Source organism: Anser brachyrhynchus (assembly GCF_964034855.1).
Source record: "Anser brachyrhynchus genome assembly, chromosome: 4".
Taxonomy (NCBI): Eukaryota; Metazoa; Chordata; class Aves; order Anseriformes; family Anatidae; genus Anser; species Anser brachyrhynchus.
Window position 1 is genome coordinate 21,692,909 of NC_137698.1, and position 27,015 is coordinate 21,719,923.

The 27,015-nt window shown below is 45.3% G+C and overlaps 4 protein-coding genes and 1 long non-coding RNA gene across 8 annotated transcripts in view; 3 read left to right on the forward strand and 2 right to left on the reverse strand.

Moving 5' to 3' along the window:
• RWDD4 (RWD domain containing 4) overlaps positions 1-8,029 on the forward strand; it is a 46,215-nt gene extending 38,186 nt beyond the window's left edge. The window contains exon 14 of the transcript XR_013950338.1: positions 254-8,029. The gene's annotated coding sequence lies outside the window, so the exon portion shown is untranslated. The remainder of the gene's footprint in view (positions 1-253) is intronic.
• A 155-nt stretch (positions 8,030-8,184) lies between these two features.
• ING2 (inhibitor of growth family member 2) lies at positions 8,185-12,371 on the reverse strand. The gene is made up of 2 exons (XM_080589651.1): positions 12,116-12,371; positions 8,185-9,476 (listed from the first exon to the last, which is right to left on the reverse strand). The coding sequence occupies exons 1-2, from the start codon at positions 12,282-12,284 to the stop codon at positions 8,806-8,808; spliced, it is 840 nt and encodes a 279-aa protein (XP_080445777.1). The 5' UTR covers positions 12,285-12,371; the 3' UTR covers positions 8,185-8,805.
• A 116-nt stretch (positions 12,372-12,487) lies between these two features.
• On the forward strand, positions 12,488-18,513 carry LOC308194163. The gene is made up of 2 exons (XR_013950351.1): positions 12,488-16,417; positions 16,704-18,513. It is a non-coding gene; the product is annotated as an uncharacterized lncRNA (long non-coding RNA).
• Positions 18,248-23,779, reverse strand: CDKN2AIP (CDKN2A interacting protein). Its single transcript, XM_080589645.1, has 3 exons — positions 23,496-23,779; positions 23,229-23,359; positions 18,248-22,398 (listed from the first exon to the last, which is right to left on the reverse strand). Exons 1-3 carry the CDS (start codon positions 23,717-23,719, stop codon positions 20,906-20,908), a joined length of 1,848 nt encoding a protein of 615 aa, XP_080445771.1. The 5' UTR covers positions 23,720-23,779; the 3' UTR covers positions 18,248-20,905.
• A 25-nt stretch (positions 23,780-23,804) lies between these two features.
• The window catches only part of LOC308194159 (claudin-22-like), a 57,328-nt gene continuing 54,117 nt past the window's right edge, over positions 23,805-27,015 (forward strand). For 2 of the 4 annotated variants that reach the window (XR_013950340.1, XR_013950342.1), the window contains exons 1-2: positions 23,869-25,455; positions 26,728-26,840. The gene's annotated coding sequence lies outside the window, so the exon portion shown is untranslated. Of the gene's footprint in view, positions 25,456-26,727; positions 26,841-27,015 lie in introns of all 4 variants that reach the window. The other 2 variants (XR_013950339.1, XR_013950341.1) reach the window with 2 other exon arrangements.

Below are 27,015 nucleotides of genomic sequence, written 5' to 3' on the forward strand. Positions count from 1 at the left end.
TGGGTGCTTTCTTCTCTGCTGTTGTGCCTCATGCCAACAAGTGCAGATGACAAGTCATTAAATACAAGCGAGAGAGTTATCAAAAAAAATTATTAAATAAGAGACTTATGTCTGACCTGCTTCCCCAAATCAATTCTATCTCCATGGCAACAGTCACAAGTGTGGGACAAAATATTCAGGATTTCTCTAAAGAAAAATTAAAATACTTAAAATGTCACTTTTCATGGAAGCATCGTATTTTATCCTTGAACAGGTTTCCAAAGTGCATACATAGCACGCTTACAGGAAGAAGAGCCTTTTGGCTCAGTAGAGCTTCATCAGCTAATGCATCAGAGTACATCTCCTCGTGACAAACAGGGCCCACTGCAGTGCAGATGTAAGAATTAACACATGCTCTGGTAACTTACCTGATCTGGCGGTGCTTTGAGAATAGGTAGGTATTTCTTCTGAAGTCAACTTTAGAGTACCTCTGGTATGGTAATCATCACGGTTTAGACTACAATTTCATTATGATGTTCTTTATAGTGAAATCACCCAGAACTACCTTCACAGTTTACCATGAATATTTTAATAGCATAAGAGGGGAAGGACTCAAAATTATTCTCACCTTCTATCACTAAATAAAATGCAATTGTAACATAGATAAATTTGTCACTCTGGTGTATGCTGTCATGAGATTACAGATTACTGCATTGGAAATCATAGCCAACAAAAGTAGGTATTTTTATTTAGAAATTGTTCAAGGGTCTGTTTGGGTATGATTTCATTTATCACTATTTGACATTTCCAAGTTTTACAAAATTAATACGATGTTTCTTCACAGATGCAGAAAATCCAGTGATCTAAACGATATTCAGAAATCCAAGTTGTTTGCCATTTCTAAACTTCTTTAAAAGTCTCCCAAAAGCTGTTTGCAGCCACTGTCTCCGCTCCAGTGGCTAACTTATACAAGTTAATGTGTTCAACTGACAACACGCTTATTTGTTAGCATCTCCTTAGCACATTATATCAATATTAAATCTTTGGGGAAAAAAATAAAAATTAGGTTTTGCTTTTCTGATAGAATTTACCATTTATACATATTTGAGTACTTTTTACTTTTTTGTTATCTGTTCCTAGCATTGAAGTTTTGAATCCATTTGAACACCAGCACAAAGTTATTCCAAGTTATGAAGGCCAAACCAGCCTTCAGCCAAATTATCAGTTATCAAATTATCAAGTTATCAGCCAAATCCAGCTACTGGAAGAAGGAGCAAAAGCAGTCCTGCTTGCAGGTCTGTAAAACTGGTTATTGTACTGGTAATGCTTCTACAATTCTATTTCTCACACTTCTCCAGGAAGTGAAGAAAGATTGTCTGTTAGTGTTAAACATTTAAAAGGCAAAATTTCTAAGTAGGCAATAATGTAGTTATGAAGTGGGCTGCAAATTTAGTTTTATTATCTCGGTTTTATTTTTTGAGAAACGATGGGCTCTCTCATTTAAAATGGGATATTGAAGACTTAACCTTTGCTATCTGATGAGGCCAAAAGAAGCGTTACAATAATTTCAGGTCTGCACAGCTCCAGAAAAGGAGCAGTAGGTGACAGACCAGGGAGCATGCAGCCACTCCAATAAAGGGGTCCACAGACAACTAAGACACTCTTCAAGGCCTGAAAAGCATGTAGTCCAGAAAGGACAGGGTCAAAACCAGTCAAGGAGCAGAAAAGTCAAACTAAAGAAATAGCAGTACTAGACAATCTCTGTGTAAATAGGCAGAAATTTGTTTTTGCTCATTGTTTACCGCAGTTTCCCTTCACTCTAGACTTTTAATGTCCTTTTATATTCATTTCCACCGCTCAAATAACCTATTTGTAGTTATAAATACCTCAAGCAGCAAGTAAACAGCGTTTCCATACAAGCCCTGAAGGAGCGCACAGCTTCTGTGGCACATTGTACAAACATGAATGATGGGATGGGGCACCTGTGGGCAAGCGAATGAATTGTGCAACTTTCGTCCATCTTGCTCCCCATTAAAAAAAAAAACAAAAAAAAAACAGGCAATAGTGTCCTTCCTGCCAGCAAATGTAGCTGCAGTGTTAACCTTGCTAGTACCCATGTACCCATCTGAGCTGTTGCCTCCCAGGTGAACCTCGTTGTATTTTTCATTGGAAGGCTACAGTAGCAAGTAAATTCCAGTCTTTTCCCCAAAAGTATGAAACGAATTTGTACACTTAAAACTTGACAGATTTTTGAACTTGTACTGCATGGAGTTAGATAGCATCCTGTTTGCCTCCCACAAAAATCTCCGCCTCACTGAGACCCTGCAGGGGCAGAATAAAGTTTGGGGTGGCATCTGTAATCCTACCGTTTCCTAGCATGACTGGTGACCTAAATAAAACTTTCAGTATTAGGTTTTTCCAAGATGTAATTTATACTATGGCTGTCAGGAGTTAAGATAGCAGTTGCCATGGAGCTTTAATCTTTTTTTAGGCCTTAGTCAAAGGAAGCTGGAAGTCTGCATGGTGGGTAGAACCCAGCTCAACCGAATTTTATTTAAATTGGGCCAGGATTTTATCCTAATTTCTCTACTGAAAGTTACTCTCAAGTATTCTCAAATTCTTTTTAGTCTATTCTACTTTTCAGCAGGAGATGAGAGAGTTTCCTTTTAGGCTTCCTAACTCATGTTACATTCGAACATAGAAGTACCCTGTTGCTCCCCCCCGCTCCAACTACGAACTGTAACTTTCTCCTAGTTCTGTGCACACTTACCGTAGTGAATTCATTTACTAGTTTTACCATTTCAGTGGTAACAGCAGAACTATAGGGAGGATTTCATTTTCTGTGCTAAGCACTGATTTCTATGCTGTAAAATAAGCCTTTAGTAAAAGTAATTAAAATTTGAATCTTTGCAAATGCTACTTGTAACTTCCATGATGTATATGTAAGAAAAAAGAAGTGTGCAGTGCGTGAAGCGCGTCTCTGAGAAGTATGGAATCGGCTGCAGTAAAGTGTTCTGCTGGAACAGCACCATCTCCTTCCTTGCTGTTTGCAGCAGAACGGAGATGGTCTCCTGTCTAACATTTGCAGTTAAATTCAAAACATTGCTGACTTTCTTAAATCTGAACTTGCCCTACCAAGTAAACCAAAAGGACACGGGAAAAAAAAAATGTAGAATTTGTCAAAACAAGTTTCTAAAACCCCTTTCCCTACCAAAAATTAGAAAGGATTCAGATGTAATATGAACTTGATTTTAAAAAGAGACTTGGATTTAAAGATAAATGACAGCTTCATTTAATGAAGAAATTGTAAAAGCTTCCACAGAATAGAAAGGTCTACCAGCCAGTTCTAGTGGAAATCCATAATTCTGTAGCAGTTCCAAGGACTGCAGGATAATCAGAACATCATTACAAAGGAGATGACTCTTTTGTGACATACCATGCCTCTTTTACAACAAAACAAGAAATGAAACATTTTTTTCTTCTAGGAGATATAAGTCTGTGGAACTTGATCAGTTGTATCATCTGTTTTTACCACTGACAGCAAAATCTGTCTAACTAGCACTGGACAGAAAAACAATTCTTGTGGGTTTGAGTTACAACCTCTCTCTCAGCATCTTAAGAAGATCAGATGCAAAACCAACCGTCAATTCCACTGAAAAAAGACTTCTTTGAACAAGAATCCACTAGCAGTGAGGAAGACCTTAAGAAGAATTAGACTGTCCAATGATTTAAAAACATAAGGAGTATCTCAGATCTCTTAAGACCAGCTATTCAAAGAGACTTAACTGTTCGCTATGCCCAAGAAAAGCTATGCATTGTAAATAGGATTTAGAAAGCCATTTCTCAAGGAAACAGCTTAAAGTAACTCAGAAGTTTTGAGAAGGGAGGTGAACAGGCTATGAGGTGCTTATCTTCAAGATCAGATGCTTTACTCTGAATTGCAGAGCGATACGCACCTCCATTCGAGGTTTTTTAACCTTTCTTCAGTTAGGCTTCTATAAAAAAAAGTCTAAAGAAAAACAGCAAGTGCAACTACTTTTGTAACCTCACCTCGCTAGTCTAGTGGGAACTTCCCAACATACATCTCAGTTAGTTTCTCCAGACTGTTGCATTTCCACGGGTGAAAACACCCTTGCCCTGCCTGATTTCTTCCACAGGGACTAACCAGACTTGCTAGTCCTGATGGAGAAAGATATAGATATTCTGCTTCTAAACTATAGCATAGACAAGTTGTTTTTTCATTGCCTGCCCACGATACTGTATTTTTTTTTTCCTGACTACATAGGTACCTTTCAGGACTAACATACCAGACACTTGAGTTTAACGCAGGACTTTAAGCAGATAGTATTAGCTTTGACATATGCAATAGAAGGATTTCAGACATACTGCCTGACATGATAAAAGTATCTTCGTGAGCTGGAGGAGCTTTTATCATTGCTCTGTTAGATCCAGGTATGCAAGGATAAAGAAATGGGGGGGGAAGACGAAGAAGGGTGGGAGTCTACATGAAATTGCATTTAAAGCAATAAAGGTTTTTATATGGAACCTACAATATTTTCTTCAACCTGAGGTGCCAATATCAAAAACTTGCTGAACTCCCGGAGATGAAGACCTCTTAATAAAAGACATCTGTATGCAGGTGAGAGGAAGAAAGAACCCAAAGCCCTTCGCTTTGCTGATGGGGCAGTTTTATCAAGATAGACTGGTTGGACTTCAGGGGAAACTGAACAGTGTGGGGTTCAGCCCCGCTGAAATCTGCGGAACAAAAAGCCAGATTGGCTTTAAAAATCTAATCTGTTGCAGTCAGAAGTGGTACAGCTACAGAAGTACCAAACCGCTCATTTTTAAGTATGCATTCAGGCAAATGGTAGTCGTTTCTTTCAAGCTGAAACTACGGGCTTTAAATGGAGAAAAGGTCTTCAAAATTAGAAAATGCCACCTTCTTTGCAAAGGCCCTTTCTTTGCTTAGATAAATTCAGGGAAGAATAGAGCATTTCACTTACCACTCTCCTGTACCACTCTCCAGTAGCACATTACCATTTCAGGATGCGTAGATTATTTAATGTTTGGCAGAGAAATACAGTTAAAATTAGTTTGAATACAGAGGAATCATCATTGTGCTTTTTAGCAATCAACAGGTATGAACATATGGCAGCATGCAAAAGACTACCTTTAAGGTATTTGTACCCGTTGCAACTGCTAGGTTACCATATTTGAATTCAGGCAGCTCACGCAATAAAGTAAGACACGGCAACTGGAGGAAACTTTTACTGATCTTGCATAGTATTCAAGACCTGTCCAGAAAAATGCAGTAACTGCTGGAGATACCAAGACAGCCTTACAAATATAGGCAGGAAGTATTATTAAATCGTTTGTTTTGCTTTCAAAATACTAAGCTTTCTATTAGGTCTATTTTTTTTGTTTGTTTTGGTTTAACGGTTGGTTGGTTGAAATTGTTATTTTTGTCAAGTTTAATGAAACTGGTCCATGGGACAGTGCTCGAGAAAAGATCTTGCTCTGATGCCATTCTTTTAAAATAGTTATAAAGACCTTTCACCGCTGATGAACTTGCATTACTTCAAAACTGAAAGGCAAAAAGCAGGAACTTAAAAATAAACCGTATTTTCATAGGCTTAAAGAAAACAAAACATAAGCTTGACATTTGATCCATGCTGAATTAAGATGAAGTACGAATTTCCAGAGAGGAAGCAGTTTCCTCTTCAGTTACATATACTTCTATCAACTTCCCAACACAGTTTGTTGCCCAGATTTTATTTTAAGAATCTAGTTTTGTTTCATGATAGCCAATGCCTATCTTCAAGATGAATTGACTAGAAGTTTGTATTTTCTTTTCACTTTGCAAGCGAGGTTCATTCCTTTCAGAGTAGGAGCTCAACATTAAGAAGCAACATAAGAGTTCTCTACTTACCTTTGATTTCATAGTAGCATCTCACATGCGTCTTCAGTAATTACCATTGATCTGGCATGAAAACAGATGCAAAACCACAAAATCTGGGTTTGGTTAGAAAGGTGTGAAATGCTGTCTAACAGATTGTATCAGGTCTTTCCTCATACAGGTTTTAGCAACAACTTACAAGTATTTAAAAGTGGTAATTTTAGATGCACCCATCTACGTTTGAGGCACACTGCTTATCTGCTTATAAACTAGTGCTGAATTATTCCTGCATTTGAGTGATTTCAGGTATTGGGCAAAGCAAATGCTGCTTCCCCAGCAGTATCTTCACTGGGAACCTTGAGAATTCATATTCCCTACCAGAAGGGCCATTACAATGAAAGAAAGCACCCCTTTGTTAGAGATATTTGAGCCACTGTCAGAATCTAAACTTTTCTGTACCGCCACAGCATACGCTAGTCCTACTTCAGCGATTACTCCAGGTGATTATACAAGGCCCACAAGCCCCCTTCTTCTCTGTCTTGGAAAAACACATTCTTGATCTAGCTAGCAGAAATACAAATGTACTTTCCAAGATAAATTAGTAATGTTAATAGTTACAATTTCACTTGCATTTTGTTACTGCAACTTCAGTGTTTACTTAAATGGGTGTGGTTTTTTTTGTTTTCTTTTTAACACTAGGAAGCATCACCATTTTATGGGCATATTACACGTTGATACAATCCCCAGCCCAAGCCTTCCAGTCTGCCCAGGAAGGAAATTTAAGGATTACTAAGCTGTAACAAATAGAAAAAGGAGTAATATGCACCAAGGAGAACTTGAGACACTCATCTGCATCGTTCTCTGGACAAAGTCCCTAACAATGATCCCCTCTTTGCAACCTTATCACGCAATAGCCTGGAAAGCAAGTCAGGGCCTTAGAGTAAGGTTTACATTCCCGCCTACCCTGCTGATGGTCAAAGGCCTTGGGGCAGTTTCCCACAAGTGCAGTTTACTTACTGCAGCGTGGATCTCCCCAGTGAAGCTGGTTCACTTAAACTAAAACTTTAAAGCTCACAATATTGGCTCCACACTCCCCTGCCATATGTTAACTAATATTACTTGCAAATGCTAAAATCCCGTTAAGGAATCAGATCCTAATTGTAGAAGTAGGCTCAGTGTTTTATGTAGCTAATAATATTCGGAGACCTGCACGTTGATTCATACCATCTGGCCCAGCAGCGCTGAGGCTTTCGTTACGCTACGTGCAGCACACCTAGCCCTCCAGCCCCAGCCAGCACAGCCCTCTAGTGGAGATGGAGGATTGAGTTGGGAGGGTATTCATCCACAGCAGCTTGCTTTTGCTCCTCTGCCTTCCACGCTGTTCTCAACTCAGCAGTGCATTTCAATTGTACTTGGCCACAGATGGTGTCACTTCTTCATCTGTGCCCTCACGAAAGACCTTAGCAGCAAAGAACAGAGACCTACGTGGACTTCAGAGCACTTCCAGCCCACCTAGAGATAACCTGCACGCCTGCTCTATCTGCCCTGCCAGGGCACTGGCAATCTCTCACGGAAGAACACTCAAGCATAACCCTAGGTATAAGCTTTGGTATACCATTTATTTCTCCTCTGTTAGTGTCTCCCATTGCAAAGGAGCAGAAGCAGCTGTTTCCATCTTTTTTCTACCTCCTCTAGGGGGTGGAGGAAGTTAAAAAATAAACTTTTAACAACCAGCTAAGTTTAGACACTATCAGCATACTTCAGAAAAAGTAATGTTTAATGTTAAAGCCCATCAGAAATCTGCTAGGATTTGTCTACTGGCTGTATGCCAGCCACACTTTTTTTTTTATTATTATCATTATCATCAGTACTTTAAGTGAAAGCTTTTGCTTTCAGGCTTTTTGGATAGTTGCCCAAGTTCAAGGGCTATTGTGCTATACTTAAACCCTGGTGTGGCCACACACGTATCAAAATACTACTGAAGGAAAGCAAAGTTGATGTCCCAAAGAATATCAATCATATTCCAGATCTCTAGAGTTTATGATGAAGATTTCATCACACTTGCAGTTTCTGTTCCCAGAAATGTCAATATCCCCTTCTCAAGGGATCCTCCTACAGCTTCAAGGCTTGTATAGGCAGTGGCAAAATACAAATGATCAAGGAAATGGTTTCATCGCTAGGGAGACCATCTTAAACAATAAAGACCATATCAAGATGCTCAACAGAACCCCAATAAAACCCCACTAAGAAAATCCAAAACTGCTTATACACCACAAGTCTGTCAAATCCAAAAATTGACTCTCATGTGTAAAGTCACAAAGACAAGAGTTTAATATTGACAAAAAAAGCTTAAGTTAGTGGTATTTTCTTCCTTGAAATAACGTACTGGTCATACGAAAGTCACTGAAGAGGTCTGCTTTTAGCCTGGAAGACTTTAACAGTTACAGCTGAATTCAAAAACCCTATTTCCAAATGTGTGATGTTAACACAAAAACTGGAAACTTAAGACCTGGGATAAAGAACAAATTCAGTTGTTAAGGTTCTAGCAGTTAGGTGAGGCATTTCAGTGCCTTCCCCATAACATGAAAGAGTTCTTCAGTATCTTTCCTACCACCATTATTTCAAGACTCACAAGGTTTTTTGTTTGTTTTTGCCTTTTTTTTTTAAATACTAATGGGGTTAAATTGAAATCAAGCGCCATATGCTTGTGATGTCTTCTGTGAAGGTCTGAAGCCACCCTGTTTCAACTATTTGGTTATTCAGTGCAGAAAGTTAAAGATTCACAGAAGGTATAACAGCTTTTAATACGCCATTAATATTATAGATTAAAAATTATTGCATAGTCTTATGCATTTCCTAAAACAGCGCTCTCTGGAAATTAAACATTTTAATATAAAAGGACCAACTCTTTAAAACACAAATTGCGTTCACTACCTCGATCTTCTATCCTTTTTTGATTTGTCAGTACATTTGTCCATAGTTTTCTCATTATCTCCTCTGCACTTCGGGCAGTACCATTTCCCCTTTGGCTTATAGGTGAGTCCAACACACGAGAAGTGGAACCACTCGATAGGACACTGTTCGTTATCACACCCTATCATTTCGCCGTAAGACACTTGGTTGCATAAGCAATAAGTTGGTTCATTGGGGTCAATTGCAAATTCTACAGGTGAAACTTCTCTCTCTTGTTTGGCTTTGGAGCGTTTTTTCTTCTTAGAAGATTTAGATCTCTTCTCTTTAGGTGGCTGATCATCGCAGTCATCAATCCCGTTTGCTATATGGCACAGGTCACGGCTTTCGCTGGTTCGCTGGCGACGAGGTCTCCGTGAAGACCTCTCCGGTTGGCAGGACTCCATCTTGGCCTTTTCCAGAGGCTTTTCATTCTCAGACAGATCTTGAAAACACTGAGAGTGTGTTTCCATTTGCCGGGCTCTATTCTCTACCAGTTCTAGCATCTGAGTAACTATTTGAATTTTTTCATCTCCAAGTTCCTGGCTGTTGATTAACGCACGCTGAAGATGCTGCTGCAAGCGTTTCTTCTGAACGGGATCATTTTCCGACTTGTATTTTTCATAGACTTCATCTATTTCTTTTAGCGCTTCTACAAAATGAAGATAATAGAAACAATTACACGAGATTGAACACACTCAAGAAAATATAAAAACGTATTTCTAACAAAAAAAATAGTGCAAGTGTTAATTATAGTATACCCTAGTGGGCTAGATCCGATATTTAATTCAAGTTGCACGTGAACGTCAAATCAGTGTTTAAGATTGCAATCTGTTGCGAGAAAAGTTTCTCATGTTCTACAGAAAAGCAAGCTTATTAAAGCCGTTGGAAAAAGAAAGGCGACCACTGCTGCTGAAGTGTGGATAGTCCAGATGCTGCCTCAGCACCTGACAAAGCAGGAATTTTTTGTTGAGGTTCCTTTCTCCAGTAGTTCCAACGCCTACAAACCGAAGTGATAGCTTATCATATCATACGAAGAAGCTGAGAATTCATTATAATCACGTGTCATTCATGTAGCCATCATATATCACAGACATCACTCCAGATATTCAGGCCTTCTTCCTTCCCCTTCTTATTCACCTAAAGGTCTGGTATTACATTTTCAACCACGCTTAGTTATAAAGATGTATGGCGCTTCAAGTCACACATTAGCAAATGTACAATTGGGATTTAAGTCAACGTAAACCACTCAAACTGGTGCGTTCACGTTACAAAGAAGCTACAGCAAGTTTCATTTTAAATAAAGGCTGAACTTTTCAGAATAGGTGACCTACAGTTTAGTGCATCACAGGATATTTTTAAGCTACTAGTAACGAATGTTTCGGTTTCACTCCTAGGCTTTTTTCTTTCACAAGTCATGCAAAATACCTGCAGGGATTGCTGCGAATCTTTCACGACATTTAGTTCCTAGAAACAAGTTTATTGAACCCAAAAAGGAGATGAACAAATGCTTCATCAAACAGCCTTTGCCTGTTCTCTACTCTACTATTTTGCTGGATTTTAAAATAATATTTTCTAGACCAAAAGTTACACTAGATCTATTCATAAAAGAGAGGAACTGCTGCAGTGGAAGGAACTAGATCAGTAGAACTGACAGTGAGATCTGATGCAGTGTTAGATACAGCACCGGTTCCTTTGGAAACAGCTTGAAGATTTTAACAGGCAAGGGAATTTATGTACGATACTCAACTGTGTACTTCTGTGACCAGAACACGTGTAGTACAATCCTTCTCTTTCTGCAGACCCTTGTTTTACAAACTGGCTTTCGTTTTTAAAGAATATTGCCTGCTTTGTACAGCTGTGAAATAATTCAAGCTCCCACTGAGTGGAAGCCACAGATATTATCACAACTTTGTTCACCGTGATTTTTTTCCCTGCTGACATCTTGAAATGGCAGCTTAAGTGCGAACAGCCCCTTTTTACTATAAATTCTGCAACCTGCGTGACAGGAGAAGCCAACAGCACTTTGTTCTAACTCGAGACCTTCACAAGGGGAAGATAAAAATCAGTACTCTGCCTGTCTAATAAGTCACGCAGCCTATTTTTCCTCAGTGCTAGCATTCCGGCTACCATTAAAAGCACAAGCTCTGTTTGCCTACAAGCGCAGCCACATCTGTTGCCTTGACATGGAAAGAAATTTTACTCTGTTCCTGAAGAGCGCGGAGTACGGTACTCCCCCCACGTTATCTCCCACCTTGCCTTCTTTTGCGAGGTAAAAAAATAGGTGGTATAGGTGTAGTTATAGATTTCCCAGGTAGGAAATGCCCTGCCTGGGAGAATGCACGAGCAATAACTGTTTGTTTTTCCATAGTGACGGGGAAAAAAACAAACGCTCTGCATTGCAGACACCTTTTTAAGCTGATCGTTCCCTGGAGCAGCCTGTCCTGACCACCACGGGACCCGCTCTCCAAAGGGCAGCCAAATTTCTCACATGTGGAAGAAGGGACTTCAGGAGCGGCAGAGATGCGAGCGCACCAAACCATCTCCGTGTTCACCCCCAGGACTGGAGGAGGTACCTGTACACACCCTGCTACACAGCTCTGAAACCTCTGTTTTAAACAAAACTGAGCCACGACCCAGTGCTCCTCACAGACAACACGATTAAGCCTGGCGGAGCTAATGAAAACCTGAAGGGTTTCAGTTTTCCAAGCCCAGGAGCGGCGTTGCTCCTCCCACACGAGCTATCACTGCCTTCCACACCAGCCAAAACCGTACGAGCAGTACTTTCAGATGATCCGCAGGCCCGGGCCTAAGATATAGGTATTTTTTATCGAGTTTTTAGCCTGTTTTCCTCGCTCTTTTCAACCGGCTGAGGAGCGCGGTGGCGCGCGAGCGGCTGAAAGGATTTGTGGAAGCGATGCGCGGGGTAAGCGGAGGCTCGGACCCGCCCCGCGCAGGTTTCGGGTCACCGCGGACCGCCCAGAAGCGCTGACAGAGACCCCAGAGCAGCGCGGAGCCTTCACCCTCCGGCCCCGAAGACCCGGACGGCTTCCAGCAGCTACCTCCCAGGGCCGTCAGGGGGACGGCCGCGGTGAGCCCCTGCCCCGTCCCCACACCCCGGGGGGCGCCGCCACCCCCTGGGGGCACCGGGCTCCCCGCATAAAGCCCCGGCCCGGCCCGGCCCGGCCTCCCCTCCCCTCCCTGCCTCCCTCCGCCCCGCCGGGCGCATGTGCGGCGCTGCCGGGCGGTTACCCCCCCCCCCCCGGCCCGGGCTGCCGTCCCGGCGCCCACCTTGGCAGCGGGTGTCCACCTCGCGCAGCAGCGACACGTTGCGCTGGATGTCGAGCGGCAGCGACTCCACGCACTCCAGGTACTCCTGCACGTACAGCGACAGCAGCCGCGACCGCTCGCCGCCGCCCGCCGCCGGCCCCGCCACCAGCTGCGGCCCCGCCAGCATCATCCCCCCGCGGCCACCCGCTCCCGACCCCCGCCGCCGCCGGAGCCGCAGCGAGACCCGCTCGCAGCCCCCGCCCCTCGCCGCCGTGCTGCGCGCATGCGCGACGCCCTGCCCTTATAAGGCGCGGCCGGCGGCGCCGCCAGGGGTTCGCATTCTCCCGCCTTCCCCCGCCGCGCGCTCCCATTGGCGCGGAGGGCGGAGGGGGGCGGGAGGAGAGCGGGGGCGGGGCTTCGCTTAAAGGACCGCGGGCTCGCCCTGCCGCGCCGGGAGGGGCGGGCTGAGGGGCGGGGCGGGGCGGGGTGGGGGTGGGATGCCCCAACGGCCGCCCCAACGGCCGCCCCAACGGCCGCCCCCGTCACAGCCCCTTTGATTCCGTGAGGAAATAGTGGCCCGAAACCCGCAGGAATTGGGGATTTGGTGTCGCAGCCCCCCTCCCTGCCACCCTCACGCAGCGTCCCCGCGGGGCGCTCCGGCGCCCCAAACAACCCGTCACAAATCCCCCCCAGAGCCCCCCTCCCAGGGCAGCGTGCCCGAGCTGGGGGGACGGGTAAGTCTGATCGCGGTAACGTTCATATTATATTATATTATATTATATTACATCCCCTTTAAACAGTTTGCTTGCAGACGGCTCGCGTCAGCCTCCCCCACGCCGCCCTGAGGTGAGCCTGCTTGCTGTAGCAATTTGTTTCTGAGGAGCTTCTTCATCGTGAGGTAAGGCTTGCACCGACGGCACGGCCACAGATGCGTTTCACTCTGTTACACCGGAGGGTGCCTGAAAGGCAAGCTCTTCCTCACGCATCTGCTTAATTCATATCCTCGAACTGTCACAGCGGTAACTTAGGCAGCTTTTCCCGTAAGATAGAGCTGCTTTATTTAGCTCTAAAGGAGAGCAAAATGATTCACGATAAACCATTACTTAGGGAAGCGCAGTGACATTTTATCCCGAGGAATCTTTTCAGAGGATTCTAAATAGGGTGTCAAAGAAGTTTAGTCTCTTAAAACCCACTCGCCTGCCAACAAATCTCCTGATTTTGACAGAGTATCCTGTCTCCCCCAAGGCTGCTGCAGGATTTGTATCAAATGCTGGCCACAACACCTATAGTAGGCAACAAAAGTAGAAATACATATACTTTTCAGTTATAGTACTACTGGGAGAGTGATACCAAGCACTTAGAATTATTTAAAAAAAAATACCAAGAATTGCTTCTCTTTCAGAAGTTTTCCTGTGATCTTTACTACATGAAAAAAATCATAAGCATTAGGGAAAAAAAAAAAAAAACACAACTTGTGGTGTCTGGCAATATTACCAGGAGACCTGTACATCTTGCAGTATGTTGCATTTATATTTCAGGCACCTGAAAAAAAAAAAAGTGGGAAAAAATATGAGATCCTGTAAACTTGGGGGAGGAAAAAAAAGCATCAGAGATGACTGCATTCAAGAGTGAAGTAGATATTTATTATGTTACATATTCCTACCTGTAGGTAAATGGCCAGCACTAAAACGGTGGCCATACTAATGCTGTAGATAACATCATTTCTGGATGGAACGATCTAGAGTGGTGGATAAGCAGCAGCATGGCTTGTGCAGAGGGGTTTCGTGGTCTCCATCCTTGGATATTTTTGGAGCCTGGCTGGATGAGGCCTGGCACGACCTGATCTGGCTGTGAAGCTGGCTCTGCTTTGAGCAGGGGGCTGAACTAGATGGCCTCCAGAGGATCCCTTACAGCCTGCTTTTTTTCCTGCAATTCTGTGAGTGTGTTGACTGCGTGAGATGGCCCCACGGCTATCCCCATGACAAAAGCAGCGTGTTGAACCTCACTGATTCATCTAACCAGCAGGGAGATCTGTATCTTACATGATGGCAGTATCCAAGTATCATTTCCTCAACACCCAGTTCAGGAAGGTCTTTAAACACATTCTAAACTTTCAGCTCATGCAGCTGCTAAACTGGTATCCTGTCACGGTGTTTTTCTGAGTCTACAGCTAAGGTGTTGAGCAATAGCTGTAGACAGATGTCTTAGCCCTAGTCATCAGTGTGCTGGCAAGCTCATAAAATAAATGAAAACAAAGTTGTAGGCAGTACTTTCAAAACATTGTGTGTTACACTGATGTCACTCTGGCCATAAAAGCAGGAAGTCTGCAAGTCAGTAAGTTCCTCAGAGGACGTTGCAACGTTAAAATCCATTCACCAGTAAAACCAGCTCCTTTGTGTGTTGTGACAGCTCAGATTAACGAAGCAAAATCTCAGATCATTTTATGCCCTTTGTCTCATTTTTGCACAAATAGATTTAGAAAATGAAAACAATCTAGCTACTTTCACTTCCAGTGACAGTACAGTGCTGAAACTTTATTGCGTGGTGCTCGTTGCTGTCAATTCTGAGTAACTGAAATCCAAGCAATTGAATTCTTTCATATAACATTAACAAATAATGCTTACTGTGCAGGCAGAAAGCCCAACTTACACACCAGTGCAAAAGGAACAGGATCAACACCAATGATACTAAATTCTTTAGAAAGATGTCGACTGTTTTGAGGGTTTGTGTTTCTGCTTGCAGTAAGTGTGAACAGCTGCATCATTCTGCTACCTCATAAAGAAATAAAACTGAGAAATAGATATTTCCGCTACACAGCAGAAAAATAAAGCAAAAATGGTAATTAAAAATTAATACATTGTTTAAAAATAAATGTTAATTGCAATTAAATGTTAATGAAAAATAACATTTTGACTTCACTTTTGACATTGCTTTTTCTGACAAATTGTATATGTAGCATCAGTAAGAAGAAAAAAACTGAGAAAGTCATTGTAGCATAATTCATAAGGCATGCTACAGGTGGTTTCTGTGCTAAAAACTTGCTGTTTGTCACTGTGTGGGAGGCAGTATCTAAGGTACAGCAGAGATCAGCTAACATTCCCTGAATTTCAATGTTGTCTGCTGCTTTTGAACACTGAAGGAAATATTTCAATTTTGAGCAGTCTAGGAATGCATCAGTAATGTTAGACCAGATTTCCCTAGGAAGATGAAGCCTTAGCTTGCTGCATGCTGGAAGCCCTGGGGGAAAGGAAATCCAGAACAGCAGGCTGAATTCTCCGGCTTGGTAATGCCCCGGAGTGCCTGGGAGCAAGCACTGGAGAATTTCAATGCATTGGACTATTTGCAGCTCGGTAGCTTCCGTGACCCAGCTATGTCTATACTTTTGATGACTGTGAGAATAATCTGGAGATAAGAGGAGGCATGGTAGAGCAAAACCTTGCTATCTGTAGAGATGGTAGAGATGGACAGGCAGAAAGACCATAAATTTCACTCTAACCCTCTCCACTGAGTGGAGAATTGTCAAAGCGAGCTTGATATTCACAGTGGTATCAGAGGTACATTACTACAAAGTAGTAAATCTTCACTGCATTTATATGTCTATACCCCACTTCCCATGGAGAAAACAACATTTTTGTTCCTTTGTCATGTCCTAGTATATTTTTAAGAGTCCCAACCAGAGTATTCCTCTTCTTGTGAAAGATTATTTCATCACATTATAGATTTTACTATGATAAAATATTTCCAGATATTTAATCTAAATTTGATTTCCCCCATTCGTAGTTTTGCCTGTCTTCCATCTGTTGTAATCCTGATTTTACGTCCATGAATCATAGCTGGTTCCTGTCCCGTTTCACCTAATAGTGCACAAGCTGTTTACATCTTTTCAATTTTTCATTGATAGCCTAGGAAGAATTTCAGCGTGTGGAAAAAAAATAACGAAAAGCAGCATTATTGAGGAGAAAAAGCGTAAAAAGGGGCCGTCACTGTGAAAGAGGTACCTCGCATTTAGTAGAAATGCTCAAAGGATGATAGCAGGGTGCTTCTTTTAGGCAAATGGAGCAGCATTGATAACAGAATTGATTTTTGACTACGTGTATGTGTTGGCAGGTATGCTTATTTGGTTTCCATGGGATGAAGAAGATGAAGAATTCTACAGGATACGGAGAAAAGAAATGCAAAGAAAAGAACGAATGAGCACAAGCCAGTTGGGCTTTTTTAAAAGTCAGCTGCAGAGAGCTGTAGGCTGTAGGTGGCCACCATATAACTGGTATTTGGGGAAGAGGATGGCTTTTCCAGGGCTGCAGAGGTAGTGTGTTCATTAAGGTAGGTTACTCTCGAACAAATTCCCTAACGCCAGGTCATCCAAAAAAAGATACTTCCCTGTAATGTCAGATTTGTCGCTTTTGATTTTCCTTAAAAAATTAGGCTTGATTTGTCTGGTAGATTACAGATCATACTGAAGCAACCACTACTACTTTTCTCTTTCGTTTATGCGAGTGTAAGACACCTAAACATTAGATATTGACTAAACATGAGATTATTTTGATAAGGTGATAAATTAAACCAGTACATTTCTTAAAAATATTAGCATGTGTTTTTTTTTTCCCAGCTAGCCTCATTCTCAGCTGTATCAAAGAGCTCTCTAACACCAAGTAACAAACATCCCACACTGATCAGGAGATGTATGTGCTTCCTCATCTGAATGCAAACATCTGTTTGAAAACTGGAGAAATTCCAAGCTTTCTGCCAATATGCTCTGAAAGAAAATTTCTTCCTCAGCCCAAAGTAGCGATCAGTTGAGTTGTATTAACAGAAGAAGCCAGCTGCAATATCCAGTTCCTCTCTTTGCTTTGGACCAGTGGGTTCTGTTTATTTCATGATGAGCAAAGTTAAAAATGGAGTAAAGTGTGCAACCTAGGTTTATGTCATGCTGTGCTTTGCAGTAACTGTTTATTTTTACAATTCTTCCCATTCAACTTCCATACCCTATGGCAGCATCTGATTAAATATAGTTTGTCTCTCAGACAGCAGTTAAAATCTAGAACGCCAGAGGATTTGGAAAACCGACAAACGTGGGTTAGATCTACTTTCCTACCAGAGATAAAGTGTCCTTTGCTCAGTGTGAATTCTGACAGCGGACAGGGGCATTTAAAACACGCAGTTCCGCAGCCCACCTGGGCCTAACAATTTGTGTCACTTAACCATCAATGGCAAATCAAACTTTAAAGTTCTTTAGGTGCAGACATCAGAGCTGTACGAGTCATTTTCAGTTGCAGGAATGTTACTGGTAGAAGAAATAGTGGCAAAGGTGTCTGACTAAATATTTTCTTAAAAACACGTAGCCTTGCTAATGGAAGTACTGTTGTTGGGGTTGCGGCAACTAGCCGAACCATCTAGAAGGTGCACAACTACAAGGCAATTGTTACGTGGACAAAGAGTGCGCCATGTTATACAATATGCAAACCTTGCAGAAATGCACATTTTAGCAGAAAGAAAAGCTTAAAAGACGTATTTTACTGAGCAGCTACTGCTGTTATTTTCCCTGCAGTTTGCAACCTAGTAAATGGGAACAGATCTGGTTAGGGTAAGAGGGAGGCAGTATCAAAGAAGAAGACCGACACTGACCATAATTTACAAGCGAGAGAGTAAAATGTGTTCCCACAGAGAAAAACAGCCCAAGTTGATGAGATTCTGTAGAGCAACATTTAGGGTCCAAAAATAAAAAAATAAAAAGTTGGTCACTGCACAGGGTTCAAACGCAGGTTTGTCTGCAGTCTTCAGGCTGCCCTTCAGGTGCCACCTCTACGGAGGGATGCCAGCTAACGAAACATTAGCTCTATAGCTTTAGACAGATCCTTTTCAGCAACCGAGACTGGGACACTGGGATTCCATTCCAGCCCCTCAAAACCAAAGCAAAGCTATGCAGAGCTGCGCCCCAGCTCGGTTCTTTCTTGTCATGTGTGAAAGCAGCGGGTTTGCGGACTGTGCCGTACCTACAAATGGGTCGTGTGCCTAGAGTTTAAAAATAACGGTAAACTAAGACTTCTCGGTAGTTTAGCGGCCCCGGACCTGCCGCGGAGGATTCATAAGCACTTCGGTGTGAACTCGAGGCGAGGGGGGAGGGAGCGGCGCGGTGCCGGGCGCCCAAAAGGCTTCGGACGCCCTGAGAGTGAGCCCCGTGCTGTTGGTGCGCATGCGCGTTGCCTGCGCACTACCTGCGTGCCTGTGGCCGTGACGAGGGCCCGCCCCGCGCCCGCCCGCTCTGCCCGGGGGCGTCTCGGCGGCTCCGCGCGGGCCGCGAGGCGGGGGCTGGCGCCGGCGGCGCCCGGCACTCTCTGCCCGCCGTCCGGGGACTTTCCCCTAGGCGGGCGCGCGGCCCTTGAGGAACGGCGTCCCCCGTGCGTGGCCTAGAGAGCAGGTCTTCAGGGCGCCCTGCCGCCTAACCGCCGCCGCGCCTTTATATGGCGCCACGGCAGCGGCCGCCTCCAGGTTAGGGCGAGTGCCGCTCGCCGCCCGCTCGCCCCCTCGCCGGCCCCGGGAGGCCGTACACAGGCAGCACAGCCGCCCCGCTGCGCCCCGGGGCCGCGTCACGCCCGCGGGCGGCCGTGGTACCGGCCCCACCGGGGTGATGCGCCGCGGCCCCGCCCACCGTGAATACATTATGCAAATCGCGCCGCGAGGCCCCGCCCCCCGCCTGACAGAGCCGGCAGCTGCCGCCCGCGCTGCGTCCCCCCGCCTGCAGCAAAAATAACGCGCTTCGGCCTCCGGGCTCTGCTAAGAGAAGCTTCAGGCTCGTCCTTCAATGGGTCACCACCAAACACCTCCGAGTAACACGCAAACGCTAACGACAGACCCCGTCAGGGCTTGTCAGGCAGGACAAGGCATCCCACACCCCAGCCGCTTACCGCAGCTCTCCTAACACCCCCAGGTCAGGGCACACCGCCAGCTCCCTCTCACAGGTAGCGAACAGGTTTTGGAATCCCAACACCTGCTGCAGTTCCCAACCGGAGGTCCGGAGGCACCCAAAGGAACTAACAGAAAAGCTGCACTTCGGAGAGCAAAGTCCTGCCTCTGCGCCTCCACCCGAACGGGGACCTGAGGAGACCTCACGCTTCCTGGCACAGGTACAACTCCCCATTACAAAACAAGAGCACGAAGTTCTCAGCGCTACAGGCATGCACCAATTCTTACGCTATGGAAGAAGCAATTTTGCGTGTTGCAAACCAAACCTTGGGTCATGCTCAAGCAACACCCGGGGGCTCCTGAGGAAGGACCAGAGTTAAGGACGATCCAAGGGGACAGGGATGAGGTGCAGGTTCTGACCCGGCCGTCCCAAAGCATGAGAAACTCACAGGCTTCAGGTGCTACCACCCAGCCAGCCCCTGCTGTTCAAAGTCACACCAGGAACAGTGTACCAACACCACTGTGGTTTCGTCCCAGAAATCACAGAACTCAAAGCCTTTAAGTGGATGAATATGCTAGTGAGATCCCAGGGATTCCTACTCACTCCCACAGTACTCCATCAATGGATCTGTCAATCAAGTGCCAGGCCTCCATTAAATGATACTAACTACTGTAATTAGACGAGATTAATTCCAAACAACGCTGAAGACATCATGTTTTTACAATTACATGTCATTATCCAATATATCAGAACATGCAATTTGTGCAGGTATTTCCAGAACATCAAAAACAAGGTAATCTCCCGCTTCCTTCGCTTCAGACCACTGCGAACATCATGTAAAAAAGTAACAAAGGGCTCGACTCGTGTGAACGCTTTACAATACGCTCGCTGTCCCTAGGAGACAGCGACAGCTTGATTTTGCTCATCTACCTCTTAGTAAGTGTTAGAAAAGCAGAAATATTTTACAGGTCCACTCAGCATTACAGTATTGCAACTAGGCATCCCAAGAAAACAACTCAGCCTAGTGGGATTACATCTTGAAACCACTCAAAGTAAAGCTTTCCTTAAGGTGTTGCAAAGTTACTGAAATGGTTGGAATAGTTAATGGCTAAAAACAAAGTACTATAAACACATATCCCAGAGGTTTTATTGTTCTAGTAGCAGTCAAAATATGCTTCGTATAGAAACCCACGTTTATTTGAAAAAACTGTAAAGGATTTTTCACAATATAAATTAGATCCACTTACGGAGTTTTGGTGGCTGAAGTAGCTGTGACTCGACTGCTAAATGGCAACTTGCTAGTCTAATGTTAAATGGGATCTAACTGCTAGTATAACATTCAATGGGATCACGATGTCATTTATATTGCAAGTATTACAAGGTCTCGTAGAAATAGTCAACCAACTATTTTCTCTCCTAGTAAGAGGAACGGTGAACATTATGAGCAACACGTCTGAAACGGATGATTCAACTTTTTGATCGAAGTTCCTAAACAACTTTCAATCATTCAAGTATTATGGTCCCTATATACATACATCTACGTGGCTAAAAAAACGACATGGTAGACAATTGAGCACACCGCCATCAAATCGTAAGAATTACAAAATCGTCAGGTTTTAAACAGCAAATTGTACCTTAATCGTTTAATTAAAAATAGAAGAATTAGGTAGACTATTTTGCAAATAAAACAGCACACTAGTGTGCCATGTATTAAGGCATACCTTTAAATGCACACTTGTCATCTCTAACAAGTTTTATACAATTGCTACCAAGTGAAAGGAAGAGAATCGTCTTGCAAAACCGAGAAAGAAATACAAAATACCTGGAAGCCTACATTTTTAAAGTACAAAATTAACCTTCAGTCCTTGTACTGAAATACTATACGTGGTACAAACAGCGACTCTTGCCTACATGATCTCCCGAGGATTTCTTAAAGCTGGAGGTAAATTTGAGGGTTTTGATTCTTCATCCAGAAGTACCAAATCTTCGATTTCCCTACCTTTGTACTTCCTTTTACATATCTTCACAATAACTTTCTTCTTGAGGAACAATTTCAGAGCTTCTCTTGAAGCAACTGCTTTGGCATTTTCCATACTTTTACCACAGCCAGTACCCAAATAGACAGACTTGCACCTCAGTTCACAAACGATATTTTCTAGAGAGCTCTTGTTTTGAGGTAAGTCTGCAAGCTCCTTCAGGGGAACAAAAGCAACATCTAAGGTAGCTTTTACAGACTGAATAGACGAGTTAAGAAGTTCGGCATGATTTACACTAGGGCTGAAGCCTCCCACAGCAACCAGTTTCCAGGCTACAGCTTTGTAGAGTCTGTTGAAAAAAGGTTGTCTTTCCTTTGCATCTTCACTGGTTAACGGTTTGCACAAAGCCTTAGCGGGACTTTCACCTGCCTGCGAGCTACTCTTGGAGGCAAGCTGCTGCGAACCGGCCTGCGTGCCGCCCTTGGAGGGTGCCCCAGCCCGCGAGGGACCTTGCTGAGAGCCGCTCCGAGCGGCCAGCAGCGAAGCAGCTACCTGAGCACTGCTCTTAGAGGTGAGCAGCGAGGCACCCTGCTGAGTGCCGCTCCGAGCGGCCAGCAGCGAGGCAGCCACCTCCGCACTGCTCTTGGAGGCCAGGAGCGAGGATCCCGCCTTACCACTGCCCTTGGAGGCCAGCAGCAGTGAGGTGCCGGCCTGGGCGCCGCTCTTGGGCGCCAGCAGCAGCGAGGTGCCCGGCTGAGCGACGCTCTTAGGGGCGAGCAGCAGCGAGGCGCCCGCCTGGGCGACGCTCTTGGACACCGATGGCGTGGCACTCGCTTGGTTTTTGGAAGACAGCAAGGTAGCGCTCGTTTGCATGGCGCTCTTGGCAGTAGTCGCTGGCACCGCTGCCGCCTGCGGGGCACTCTTGGCAGCCGGTGGCACCGCTCCTGCCTGCGGGGCGCTCTTGGCAGCAGCGGGTGGCACTGCCTCCGCCTGTGGAGCGCTCTTGGCAGCCGCCGGTGGCACTGCTCCTGCCTGCGGGGCGCTCTTGGCAGCAGCCGGTGGACCGGAACTTAACGTAGTTTTTTCAGGTGACGGCTCATTTTCACACTTGCCTTCCTTAGGTGGATTCTCTCCCGACTCCTTTTCGGATGAAGACGGGGTTGGACTTTGCTCAGTAGTATTTTCAGCGTTAACAGGTTTTTCTTCTGCTTCTATGCTCAGTGCTGCGACTGCCGCTTGATTTGAACTGCAAGCTGACTGGGAACTTTCTGATTCTTTGCTACTATCTTTTTCCTGCTTTTTTGGCAATGTGCTCTCTGTTTCCTTAGGAGATTCTGCCTCGGTTGTTTTCACATCCTTCTCGGTATCCTTAGCATCTTTGCTTTTCTCAACAGCTCGTTTCTTGGAGGGCTCCTCTACCCCTTCTGCAAAACAAAGTAAGTGCGTTATTCTCTTCAATTTCTGCACTGTGAAATATCCATCTAGAAGCAATTTATCTAAAAACTTCTAACAGACATCCCTCTGAAGTTAAAGGGTATATATTAGGATTACACCTTGAACCATAATTTCAGGAATTAAGTTATTACTTCAGAATATTTTAGTAATTTTTGACAAAAAAACGAAAAGTGCAACCTACCATTTCAGAACATTTTAGTATTTGTTTGGCAAAAAAAAAAAATAAATCTAAAAGTGCCCATATGCTAGACTTCTGGTTTTGGTTTGGGATCTGAAGGCCAAGTATGTACTTGTATTCTTGCAGGCCAGAACAAAAGTGACCAAAGCACATTAAATAGATTGTCTGACCTAAAAAAAAAGAAAAAGTGCATTTTGTCTACTAATATCATAAAAAAACATTTAAAATACCAATTTAGGAATTTCTTTACAAAACAAAACTCTAAGTTTCTTACAAAGCAGCAGCGTCTGAATAAAAAGCAAAAAGCAAAGCAACAAGAATTCCATTAAGCTGGAGAACAATCATCTACATCGCATTAAAAAGTTGGCTTAAGGTGTGCACAGGCTGTAGGTTTACAAACATTGTCTTCAAAACAAGAGCTCTAAATCACCAGCAGAGTAGGTACACATTGTGTCTACTTCAAAAGCATTAACGAGGGAAAAAATAGCATAAAGAGGGGAGACGGTTAGGGATTGTGGAGAGTAAATTAACTGGATTACATTAAACCCGAGGTAAAGCTCGAACATTCACAGGCAAGCATTGTCTAACTCCTATGTATTGTCACAGCTATGATCTGCTAACCATTGCTACTTGATATGCCTCTTTTCTTCACCTTGGCAACCAGTTCGTCTCTCGTGGTGCGGACGGGCGCGTCGCTCACTTGGATGCCTTCGGCCATTTCCAGCGCCTTCTCCATGACCTGCGGCGGGTACCTGCAGGGGCGATAGGGGGGGAGGAGGAGGAGGAGGAGGAGGAGGAGGAGGAGGAGGAGGAGGAGGAGGAGGAAGGCCGTCAGACGGCCTCCATCACCCCCCCGCCCGCCGCCCGCCCCACCCGGCCCGCACTCACCGGCAGCCCAGGAAGACGTGGTTGGCCCACACCATGGAGAGCGACACGAGGCGCTGCAGCTCGGCGCTGCCGGCCGCCGGCGGCCGCCCGACGTTGCGCAGCAGGAACTCCCGCCGGTGCCGCCAGTGCTGCTCGGGCTCGCAGGCCCCGCGCAGCGCCTCCGCCCACGCCACCTCCTCCGCCGTGCGCCCCAGCGGCTCGCCGCGCGCCGCCTTGCCCGCCATGGCCCGCCGCGCCCCCCCCCCGCCCCCCCGCCTCAGCCAGGCCCCGCAACGGCCCTAACGGCCCCGCCGCGGCGCTCCCCGCCCCGCCCGGCCCGGCCCCGCTCCGCGCCGCTCCTTCCGGCCGCCGGCGATGACCTCACGGCCGCCGCCGCCCGCCCCAGCCTGCCTTGCGGCGCGAGGCGGCGGCAGGCGCGAGGGGGCGCTCGCGCCGCCAACGGCCGCGGGGAGGGGCGGACGCGTGAGGGGAGGGGAATGGGGGGGGGGGGGGCGGTGTCCTGTCCTGTCCTGTCCTGTCCTGTCCTGTCATGTCCTGGAGGGAGCGTTAATAAAGGAGACCGGCTAAGAACGGAAACTGCCGCCTGTGAGGGGCTCGCGTATCGGCTTGTGCTCCTCTGCAGGCGGGCTTTGCGTTGGAAAAGTTCGTCCTTGGGCTTTATTCTAAAAGCGCGCCGAGAATTCTGTGTGGAAAAAGTCGTGAGCGCGCTGTGACGGTATCCCCAGCGCCAGCCTGCTGAGGTGCTGCTTGTGGAATTAACACTAGGGAAGCCAATGCTCTTTTTCTCGGTATCCGTTGGTAGAGTGGAAGGGTTTTTCCTTCCCCTGTGTAGTTAACTCACCCAGTGTTCTCTCTCGCATTGGTAAGGATAACTGGGGACTTAGAGAGAGGACAGTAACAAGCATGATGGGATCTGACAAACTCACTGCTCTGTATTTGCAACTAGGGCAAGAAAATGAGAGAAGGTCTGTGTGCTGCCTGGCGGGGGGGTCTGGGAGCAATGGGTTTGTCCAGAAGAGGTGTCAGAGTGTTCAGAAACAGCACTGTGGTCATCACCGGGGTGGTGTCACCCATCTGTATCCAGATGGTAATCAGTGCTGTGTGTCGTTATCTGGTAATACAGCCTGAAACATTGGAAAGATGTGATCTGTCACACGAGGTTTTCCAGGTAGAGATGGGGCGGGCCTGTCTCCCAGACCTCTGACTCCGTGATACCAGGATTCTGGACTAGGGGGTCGATACAGACACTGAAAGGCAATGGTGAATGGAATCCCTGGCAAACAGGTCTGAGTCTGGGCTGGAGATGAGGTGATACATGCTGCCAGCCTCCTTGTTTGCAGCCCCAAATGAACCAGGTCTCTCTCTAACAAAGACAGCTGAGGCTTGGCCCAGACTTGGCACCTGCCCCTAAGGGCCAGCAGGAATTCGGGCAGGCCTGGATAACTGGCTGAACTGCCAGTAACCTAGTGAAGGTAGCAGAGCACACAGCACAGCCTTGAACACTCCGTCTTCCTCTGCAACCACCTGAGCTGCCAAGTGAAAGTGCTAAGGACCAGCCCATGCTGAACTGGTAATTTACCAGTTAAGAGTAGGAGCTGGGCGGGGTTGGACTTGAGGGAGTGAGAGTGGCAATGCCGTATGCTCAGAGGGATCCCAGAAGGTGTATGTGCAGTGTTGAGATCTGGGGATCATCTGTGAGACCTGGGCTCCTCTAAAAGCATTGTCTTAGGGAGTGTTGATGGCTCAATACAGCTACAAAGCCTAACGCATGATCTGGAACTAGAGTGGCTCGAGAGCTGATTGCAACTCTTCCTTGCCCAGTTTTATAGGACAAATGAACTGGGAGTCGTTTCACCTCTTTGACCACTGACCATATGGGTGAGTGCAAACATAGGTGACAGCTGGAGAAAGGTCAGAGTCATCACGCTCCTGGCATGCCACGCAACAGTTTTTGGCTGCGGTGAGCAACTTCTGTGGTTTGGCACCTTTCTGGCACGTTGTGCTGTTAGCTTGGGGTTATTTAGTGCTTCTTTTGAATCAACATAGCCTTTTTGTTGGGACAAAGGTGACTGTGTGCTCGCACCATACTGGAAACAGGCTCGATGCCAGCCCCAGAGCGTGTGATGTCACGCACGGGCTCGCAGACACACGTAGATGTACGCCCGCAGTGCTCGCTGAGCGCTAGGGACATACTGTGTCTCAGGTTGATTAAAAAAGTGCGTTTGGTAGAAAAGAGAGAAAAACACTGCTGTTAATTTTAAAAAAGGAAACAAGTAGTGTTTTCATTCTCACCAGGAGAGGCAATTTTGAAGTTAAACACCTCATTGATGGTGCTAATACTGTGCATTTAATTTTCCAGATTGGAAGAAAAGAGATGTTTTTGTTCCCACTAGGGAAGGAACTTCTAAATACCACATTGATAGTAGTGTTGTTAGAGTCATTTGGGGCTTGATAATAGCTTCTTTTGGCAAGATACAACTAAAATCTCAAGGTGAATCATACCAGTGTCTATAATCACAGTATTGCACCTGCACTCGCTGTATAATAAAGAAAGTTTATTTCTGCCTTTGTAAACTAGTGAATTATTATTTCTCCAGACTCGAGTCCCGCTGAAACACAGGGCAGCAGCTCCATTGAGTTCAATTATGTTCTGTGCAGTTAAGGTTAATATATAGTGACACTCTTTATTCAGCTTAATACGGGAAGTGTGCCCTTAACATCACAGCCATGCAAAAGATAAAGCTTGGAGTTATTGTCGCAGAAGGGTAATAGCGGTGGGATCTGACTGGCCTGGCACAATGAATCCTCTGAGCACCATCCGTAGGTTGGTGCCTGCAATAAGTAATGAGCAAGCACTCGCGAGCCCTGGGTTGTGTTTGTTAGGAATGCAGCTTGACGCTGGAAGAGAAGGAGACCTTTTGCTGTTTCCCAAGGTAATGTTCTGGTTCTGCTGGAGCAGAGCCTTGAATGAAGGTCTCCTAGCTGGGCAAGAGACAGCACTTCAGGGGGATGTGTCTGCGTGGGCCAAGGTAGCCGGTCACTGCTGTTCAGTAACCCAGAGGTGCAAATGTGCGTTTGCTTTCTGACCTCATTACCTGAGGTTGTGGAATCGTATTAGATGCCATCATTTCTTCGAATGACAGAAAATACTTGCTGAAAGAGCATTAATGACTATGTAAGCCTGCCAATGGAAGGAAGGTTAAAGTGAATCTGTGTTTTTATTCCACCGCAGGTATGCTACTGTTATGCTACTGTAAGCAGCTCTGGATTATAAAGTCACCCCCTCTCCTGAGACTTCTCAACTGAGGAAAACATACTGTGTAGTTGCAGTGGATAAAACTAAAGGTAAAAATGAAGAGCTGAGTTGATAATTATTTTCATTTACTCGTGCTCTTACTACTAGCTTAAAATATGGCTTTGCATTTATTACTATGTTATACTTGGAACAATGCCTAGAATAGGGTTGTCAGTTATTTCCTTTCATATGAGTTAGTTAAAATAAAGCATCCAACTTGCTAAA